Source organism: Solanum pennellii, chromosome 6 (genome assembly GCF_001406875.1).
Source record: "Solanum pennellii chromosome 6, SPENNV200".
Taxonomy (NCBI): domain Eukaryota; kingdom Viridiplantae; phylum Streptophyta; class Magnoliopsida; order Solanales; family Solanaceae; genus Solanum; species Solanum pennellii.
The window spans coordinates 825372-835128 of record NC_028642.1 but is presented as its reverse complement, the minus strand read 5'-3'; the positions used below and the strand labels follow the sequence as shown (position 1 = coordinate 835128).

The 9757-nt window shown below is 36.5% G+C and overlaps 1 protein-coding gene across 3 annotated transcripts; it reads right to left on the bottom strand.

Annotated features, from left to right (window-relative positions):
• Positions 1–417: 417 nt before the first annotated feature.
• Positions 418–9276, bottom strand: LOC107023157 (pumilio homolog 2-like). Of its 3 annotated transcripts, XM_027917384.1 has the most exons (12): positions 8863–9276; positions 8610–8697; positions 7946–8505; positions 5815–6250; positions 4819–5743; positions 4591–4732; positions 4370–4477; positions 3965–4177; positions 3777–3887; positions 2763–2957; positions 1148–1322; positions 418–902 (listed from the first exon to the last, which is right to left on the bottom strand). In XM_027917384.1, exons 3-12 carry the CDS (start codon positions 8492–8494, stop codon positions 865–867), a joined length of 2892 nt encoding a protein of 963 aa, XP_027773185.1. In that variant the 5' UTR covers positions 8495–8505; positions 8610–8697; positions 8863–9276; the 3' UTR covers positions 418–864. The 3 variants fall into 3 exon arrangements, with proteins under 3 accessions (XP_027773185.1, XP_027773186.1, XP_015079231.1); XM_027917385.1 differs by lacking the exon at positions 8610–8697; XM_015223745.2 differs by having other exon boundaries at positions 428–902; positions 7946–9276.
• Positions 9277–9757: the final 481 nt, after the last annotated feature.

Sequence of the window (9757 nt, the reverse complement as noted above, 5' to 3'; positions counted from 1 at the left end):
AAAAGTCACATAAATTAATCGACGAAATAATAGTTATGATAACCAAGGTATAATTAACGATAATGGGTAAGAGACATGGTGAAGATTCTCATACAACAATATTTCTTATTGATATTAAGATTTTATTCAAAGATTAATAATAAATAAGTGAATAAATCATAATATAAACCAGATGCAACTAATGACCCAAGAGCAAATATATAACATGAAGTTTAAATCAATCAACAAACAACGTACACAAGCGCGATACGTCCCTTCCATACTTAACCAGAAGTCTCAAATTCAAGTCCCGAGTATGAAAAAAAATCTTATTAATATCCCCTTCTAGAAATCATATGCTAACGAATCCAGATTAGTCGGGGCTCCAATGAGACATGCATAGGAAAACAAATAAAAACGTAATTCCACATCACCAAATGAACAAACATAAGCAAATCCAATTGCAGATTAAAGAGTATCAAATAAATCCACAAAAAGAGTAGAAAACTGAGGATTTGAGATGCAAGTAAAATATACTTGGCCATAAAAGAAAAAAAATTGTCAAATACCATACAATAAAATTCTGACCTTCCCCTAAAACATCAACTCTCCAACAAAAGGCAACATTTGTACAGTCGCGTCGATGTAAAACTACCTCGCCTTTTTTATCTTCCTTTTTTACACCTCAACTTCCATCTGCACAGCCATCTCGAATATTTGACATCTGAGCTTCAGCATACCTGATATTTATGTTTTTAACTACACAATGTACATCTCCTCTAGTACATGCAACAACTTTTATTTGCAAATAACAAAACACAGATGTGGAAGATAGGTAGCTCAAACTAGCCTCAGTTAGCTGTACAACTTTCTTTTCCTACATGACTAAGCAGTACTTAGGGACTGCGCAGCAATCCTCCTTTCTGCAAAACAACAGCATACAAAAATCATTTAGCAGACGTTCGGACAATATTCAGTTGAAACCTGAAAACAAAACAAGTTATTGAAGTCGAAGTTGGAGAACGAGTCTTTGTAAGTTGGAATTGTATCACTTGGAAAAAAGGATGGAAGATTTATAAGTGAAACAAATTTTTCAATAGTGCTGTATTTGCATGTAAAGTTATGGCCAAACACCATCTAGACAAGTACAAACAGAAAAACAGCTCACCCCCAGCAGCAACTAGCTTTTCAACACGGGCGACAATATGCTTTCCGTAAGTATATTTCTTCAGAGCATTCAAGTGAACTTTAATTCTCGACATGATCAGCTCGCGTTGCTGATCACTACAAGTTTCCAGAACCTTCTGTACTACATAATTTGCAAACTGATCTTTCATCATAGCCTGGACAAAAAGAAGAAAGATGTAAAAACACAATGCACAACTGATTTCAAGTAGAGAAGAGAGAGGAGAAACAAGACTATTTAAGAGTTTATATGTTACAACTGCTACCAAAATCAAAACCATAGGTACATGTGGTAGTACTTCTTAGATAAACTCTATACCCAAAGATGCAAAAAGTTATAGCATGGTACTGTTGAGGTCCAATAATTATATAGAAAACTCGGGGTATCTTGACATAGAGAAAACACTCCGGGCGAACACCCACCCCATACCACACCACTTGCTCCATCTTTTTTTGAGAAGAGTTCCAACACGTCAGTCTAAGCATCCAAAGTCGAGTATTAATTGGTCAGAAGACGTGTAAAAATTTCTTTAAAGGGGACCACCAAACATGTCAAGATGTCAAAAAGCACGAGCAAAATACTAAGGTCAGAAGAGCCAGCTACCTCGGCCTGCCAACCATGATATGTTTGGAACGGTGAACAAATTAACACCCAAAAACTTATGCAACATCACCATTTGCCTCAGTTTCAAATGCCTTTTAGCAACATGTCAAGGGTAAGTAAATGCTGGTCACAATGCAACTAGATTTAAGAAGTTTAGAAATTATAGCTAACACATATCACTTTTGTGCTTATTTTGAATTCAACATAATCCATATCTCAGTTTGAAATAAAGCAAGAGAGTTCAATATCTTATCTTCAATTCGGCTACAGTTGGTTTTGAGGTTTTTCTGGGTTAATTTTTGGAGCTAGGAAACTGAACAATAGAAGAATTGGGATTGATGAATGATTGTTTGGTAACTTCATCTTCAACCACTTCTTCCCTTTCAAAAACAAGTGCCACAAAATATCGGTTATACCTATTTTTTCTTCCATGTTCAACCTTTCTTAGAGACTGATGTCCCATTCAAGCTACATCCTAAAAACAGAACAGCTGGGAATCTTAGCGATTAATCTGAGACTGCAATGCCGTGCATCTCAACAGGAACAGGAACATAAACAGAGGTAAAGAACTTGATAGGGTTGTATCTCAATAGAGGCCCACCAAAAGACAACAATCATTAGTTCAGCAATCTCTAGGCTCAAACATCCTATCCAGAAGCTCCAACATATCCTCAACCAAGCTTGCTACCCCGGAATTTGGAAATTCAGGCAGGTGCATACAAGTGTTTAAAAGTTCAACAAATGCTCAACATAGGTGGATTATACTCCACCCTGATGCCAGCAACATCATACCTAGTGTAACGGGGTCTGCCCAAGGTGATGTGTAAGCAATCTTACCCCTATCTTGTGAAGGTAGAGAAGTTGCTTACAATAAAAAAATTGAAGTTCCCATATACGTTATCTTGAAGCACTACTGAATATTATGAACCCAGTAGCCATATGCAAATCAAAATCCTGCTTAAATGGTAAAGTGTTGAATAAAATTTAGACAAACCTGAAGAGGCTCATTTTCATCAGTTGTGCCAAGCATCTCATTCACCAATAGCTGTCGTTCACTGGAATTACAGAAAGTTAAACACTTCTCAACAACGTTAGAAGCAAACTTCTGCTGGCTCATTTGTACAATCTTCCCAGCTAGTTCCTGAATTATAGTAGAGCGTTCATCCGGCTTCCCGTGCTCTAATACATGCTGGAAGTATTGCATTTAAAACAACAGAGGGATGAATAAGTACAAGGAAAAAAGGTCGAATTGTACCTCAGTATAGGGATGCAAGTCATCTTTGCTAAATTTTTACAAGCAAACTTTTAACCAACTAAAAGAGCGCTTTCACTCACTAATACTCTATTAAAACAAAATCAAAGGAAGCAAATAAGAACTCAAGAAGGGCTTCTGTCTTATAATAGAGGGGAATACCATTACTTAATAACCTTTTCTTCTAGCCAGAACAGGTACTAGGTTCCCCATTAAGCATCATGTTAAGGGTGACGGCATACATTGGCAACGCTAGAGAACCACGTGAATGTGGACGTGCGTGCATATGGTTGAATTTTTTTGTGAATAGTTTTTCAATTTTCTAACTTCTAGTTTTCAAAGAAGTAAAAAAAAAAATGTAACGACGTGGCAAACAACTAAAAACTGACAGAGCCATCAATCAATGGAATGAAATGTGTGATATTCCATATTTAAAAATAAGCAAAGTATATGCTCATAACAGAACTTCTTGTGTCTGCTGTGAGGGTTAGCTGTTCAGGGAGTTCTATATTTCCCTGTAATGTCTTTGTACATCTTGGTACTTCATTACAGTAATCAACTTTTACCTAATCAAAATAAAATCAGGAATTGCCAACTCAGGTACATTTTATGCATTGCTCCATACTAGTCAAGAAGTGAAGATATTGTGTACAAAGAACAACTAATTCAAGAAAAAGAACCAAAAAATAGTTACTTCAAAATCCGATAGTCCACACGCCAGCTGCAGCAAATTGCTGAGTAGTGAATATTACATACCTGAACAACATAATTGCCATATTGATCTTGTGCCAACATGCTTACAGATCCAAGGATTTCTTCCATCACTTTACTTTGAGTTTCTGGATTGTCACAGTGTTCCAATACTCTCTGAAAGATCAAGGAATATTTGTAATATATCAAAGTAAATTACTATGACAAATGGATAAGAAACATCACTGCTCTACCTGTATAACTCGACAGCCATATGGATGGGTTGAGAGAGTAATAACTTGTCCAAAAAATGTTGAGACGATAAATTGGATATGAAGTTCTGGTACGCATTCAATACATTTCTGAATGACATGATTACCATTCTGATCTCGTACACAGCGCATAACATGACCATCAAGCTCCTCAACCATTTTAATCTTCTGGTCCACGTCAACTACTTCTATTGCCTGCACAGTCAACCATACCACAATTTTCATCTCAATATAACTCGAGTTATTGAGAAGAAGATGATAATCAGACAAGAGAGCCCACTGGTTGGTGCTACATTTAGTGTATCAGGATAAAAACCAAAACAAAAGATTAATCTAGCAGATAACACTTGAGCATGTATGAGCATTCCTAGATTCACTTTGGCATACCTTTTGTATCACACGACAACCATACATTTGAAGGCTCAGCGTTAGAACATGCCCAAAGAGTATGCTAGCCAATTCTCTCCTCTGAGATGCCATTCCATGTTCAAAAAACTGCACGAGAAATAGATGCATTATAATCTATTTAAAGAGAAACAAAGCAGACTTGGAGATCATGCACCTCAACATCAATATATACTCCATAGAACAACCAAAGTTAGAAATACCTTCTGGATTACGTAATTCCCAAAGACATCAGTCATCAAAGTAAGAGCTTGGGGAAAAATTTCCTGGAAAACCATGTTCTTTTCCTCAGTGGTTGCAGTTTCGAGTTTTTGTTGAATGAATCGGCTCCCATACTGGTCAGCACTGATCACAGGTGATATATATAGTTTTAGAAGTGAGGCTAGTTTAAATAGGTAAAGACCAAGTAGAATAAAATTAATGATACATACCTGAACTCAACAACGTGACCTGCAATTTCTGAAAGTTCAAAACACTTGGCCTTGTTGCTTTTGAACTCTTCCAGTAGGGAGGATGCGACGCTGTTCTCCATGTTATCCAAGTGATATGGTCCCATGACACCTCCAGCTATGTTTCTTATTCTACCAGGAAATCTCATATTATAATCACTATGCCTCATAGGACTACCAGGTCCTACTGGAGAGACTGGACTTGCTAAAGGACTCCCAGGATATGATAGACCAACTCCAAATGCAGAATTTCCATAATAGCCATGATGACCTGAACTGCTAGTCTTGCTATTTAATGGGACCCCATATTGAGATTTCTGAGGTAGCACACTACTGAGATAAGCTTTCTGAACCAAGTCCACATATGAATTACCCATATAGTTCCTGTCCAAGGAAGGATCATTAAGAACAGCAACCTGCGCAGCATATTCAGCTGACAAGTACTGAAGATACATAGGATCCATGAATGATGCTGGCAGAGCATTTCCTCCCATTTGATTTCCCATTCTGCTGAGAGTCTGTTCTGAGGTTGCAGCGCTTAAATTAGATCCCCCCAACATTCGAGAGTCCAAACCAGGTACAGCCATCGCCGATGCAGCAGCAGCATTTCCAAATAAAGGTGGCAAATTATAGTTGCCAAGATGGCTTGACATTGGACTGACAGCATGACCACTTAATCCATAATTAGAAAAGGATGAATTTGGACTATCCACATGGGGATACTGAGACAGTACGCCACCTCCACCATTCAATCCCGACATTGGGGATCCTTTGAGGTATGAACTACTGGAGCCAGTAATAGCAACAGAATATGGTACTTTCGCAGACTGAGCAGTAGAAGCCACATTATACTGGGGGGATTCGGATTGCTTCAAGAAATCATGCTGCTTCGTACTATTCTGCCCACCTGCAAGATTGTGAGGATAGTATTAAAACCAGTATCATGTTCAATCCAAGAGATGATCTCAACTAACGTACCATTAGATATATTCATGCCAGATAAAGCAGCAACAAGCTCTGAAGACTCGGTTCTGTGAGACGACACACCATTAAACGGATTTGGACTACTAACACTTCTCTTCTCTGAATTGACTACCCTGCCCCCACCAATAGGTGTGAGGGAAGGGCTAGGAGCTCTCGCAATATGTTGGGGATCAGGAGTGGTACTTCTTGATAAGGAAGCCCCCAAAGCAGCAGCATATGAATAGGAAGTAGGAACCTCATCATGTTGAGCAGCAGATGGGATTTGTGTGCTTGATGCAGACCTTATTGGCTTTGAAGAAGAAACCTCGTGACGAAGATGAGAAAGCTCACCTTCTGCTGAACCTATTGTATCAGCACTTCCGTCAAAAGCATTTCGGCTAGCCGGACGTGAAGGATGACCAGGAGCAGGAGATACACGGCTAAAGTCATCCTGGAGGAAACATGGTTTAAAACCCATCAGATGATTGTGTAAAATTCTATTTCTCGAGATTAAACATAAGGGAAATTTCTCATTAGTTGAAATAATAACAAACATCGTCACTCAACTTTTAAATGGAAGGAAAAAGAATTTCTCTAAAAAAACAAATGTATGTTGATTGAAACTCAAAAATTCTGTAACCCAAAAAATAGAAAATGGTAAAAAGGAAAGAGATTGGCAACACAACAACACATATATAAATCAGATGCCAGACAGCAGACAGATACATTTCATTTAAGAAGAATAAAAAATTTGCAAGGTTCAGAAAATCATCCAAAACAACACTTTATACAGTACAGCAATTCCATTCAGCTGGAAACCGTCATAATATAAAGAGAAACTATACATCACAGGAGAAGGGAGAAGGATGGAGCACAACATCCACCAACCAGAAAAGCAGATTTGAAATGTCGGAACAGAGATTAAGCATGGCTTAGTGTACTCAATGGCGTAAGAAGTGAACGACATGCATTTTCATACAGTTAATGATTAAACAAAGAAATGCAACAACATTTCTACAATATTATTAATTGTTACATAATTTTGCACTCACCATGCGAATGCCAAAAACCGATATCATCTAGGAACCATATATACACACAACCAATATCACTATCTTGTATCGCTTAATTAAAAAATGGGCATTTTCAAACCCAGTAAACAAAAAAGGCAACATTCTTCCAGTTGAGAAGAGATGCTTGCTTTAATTGGAGCACAAGCGCACCATTACTAGGGTCTTAATTGTTTATGAGCTAAAGGATGTTCTGACACAGTGAACAAGAAACACAACATTGTAAGAGATGTTTGCTCTTATTGGAGTATGCATTAAAGCTCACGTTTCCTCAGAGCCAATTCCACACTTGATACGAGTAATTGTTACACTCAAAACAACAACAAAAACATATCCAATGTAATCCTACAAGTAGGGGCTGAGGAGGGTGGAATGTACGAGACCTTACCCCCACATCCTAGAGATAATTGTTACACTATTTTGCTCTTATCATGTGAATGCAAAACAAGTCTCTTATCTGGAACAAAAAGTATTCATTCTTCCAGATGGTCAGTTGATTTTAACTTCGAAGGACCCTCCTTTAATCATAAATGTTGGCCAAAGATGTAGAACTGCCTCCAACCTAATCAACTTAAGAAAGATGATTGACAGAAGAGTATCATGTCTACCAAGACATCTTGCAAACAAAGTGGTATAACAAAGAGTATCACAGACGAAAAGAATGATTAGGAAACACACAAATTTTAAGCAACTTTAACGATAGGAGACCTTCCACGAATGATTCAAAATATTATCATGAAAGATTTGTGCTGCCAATTGTTACCATTCAATAGAACCAGTTTACATGAATCCAATATCATGCCGAATTCATGCCACACAATAACAAAAAATTCCACAAACTGAAAATACCAAGTCCAGCCAAAACAGCTCAAAGAAACTTGCAGGGTATTTCATTCTAAAAGTAGAAACATACTGGTTGAGAAGTAACACAAATGAGAGAAATTTCATAAAGCATTAATACCAAATGTTAATTGTTGCACTTTCAAAGCATTTTAATAGTTGAATTTGGGATCCAACAACCATAAGCCAAAGTTGAAATTGTAAAAGATGCACTAGACAAAATTTCAAGTATGCACCTGGAACATTTCAGCAATGCTCTTCTTTTTACTACCTAGTCCTAGTCCTGGCAAACCAATCAGCCCATCACCACCCCATTCCACTGAACCCTGCAATTTATCCGTCTCATTCTCGCTCTCTGCTTTTTTCGAGTTAAATCCGGGAGGCATCGGAAAAGGTGACCTCCCACCATTACCATTATCATTCTTGTTTACCTTCCTCCTATCACCAATAGCAGAGCTCCCTCCTTGCAACCTCTGTGAAAAACGCCAATCTTCTTTGGACAACAGTGGTGGAGGCAACCTAGGATTAAGATTTACATTCGAGTAATAGTATGATAAGTAAGCAGGATCAGACCTTAGCTCCTCCTCAGACATGAAACCACTATTATTAAACAATCCACCCACTGCATTCAACGAACCCTCAACAGTAGGTGGAGCTGACCCACTTCTATACATATTCAGCTCCTTTTCACGATCATCAGCTTCTTGTCGTCGCTGGTCACGAAGCAACATCCCAATCTCTGTCTCAAACTCATCTCCAAACGAATTTTCATTGTTTCCCATCATTGGTCTCCTACCTAATTCAGATACCATATTCACAAACTTAATACAACCAATAACACACGCATTCCAAAAACCTTAACAGCCCAATGAAGTTATCAAAATCAAGATTATAATAAACCTTTATAATCTAAGAAAACCCAAGAAGACAAGCTCAAAATCCTCTTTGATCAACTAAAATTCCAAGAAACCTCTTTTTTCAACATCCCCTAATCAAACACCAATTACACAGTCAGTCCACAACAAATATAATCACTACCCACAATCCTTAACAATCCAAGAAATCTATCAAAAATCAAAACTTTATCATATAAACCTACAAACCCCACGTATAAAACCTCAAAATAAAATCTTTCAGCTCATAAAAACCAAACCTTTGATCAAATTAAATTCCAAGAAACCTCTTTCCTCAACATCCAGCCTCCAAGACCTCCATGATCAAACACCAAATACACAGTCAGTCCAGAACAAAAATATAATCAACACCCACAAACCCTACCAACACAAGAAAAAAAAAACCCAAAAACTTTTTTTCACATATAAACCTCAAAACTACAAAACCCACATGAAAACATAAGATTTAAGCTCATAAAAACCCAATCTTTGATTACAAAACTTCAAGAAAGTGTCTTTTTCTGAACAAAGAGTGAGCAAATGTTAGATATGATGAAACTTTATATGGGAGAAAAGAGAGAAAAAAAAAATCTGGCGGCGAATCAATCCTGTTTTAGGGTTTTGTTTTTGAAGTACTGTTAGGGAAGAGCTGATTAAATGCAAAAAAAAAAAAAAAAACAGATACTTTTTATTCAATATAGATGTTTTATAGGAAGCATATAGAAGAAAATATTCTTTTTTTTTTCCTTGTTTTTAGAAAAGTAAGTTAAAACAAACCTAATCATAAATCATCTTATTATTTTTATTTTTATATATAAGAAACAACAAAAATGATTTTCCCTTTCATAAATCAAAAAAAAAAGGGGTTTAATCTTTCTTTTTCTTTTCTATTTTTCTTGTTGTTAGAAGGAAAGGATAAGTTTGAACATAACAAGTCAAGAAGCTATTTTAATCAAAATAAACTTATATATTAATCTCATGATCATGATCATTGTATTATTCATTTTTTTTATTATTGTATTTTATTTTTATATTTATATTTTAATTAAATAAAAATTTATTTAAAATAGTTCATTATGATTACAAGATAGAAATAACACTCTATATATATATATATATATATTTTCAGACTTATGAAGTTATACGAATTATTTT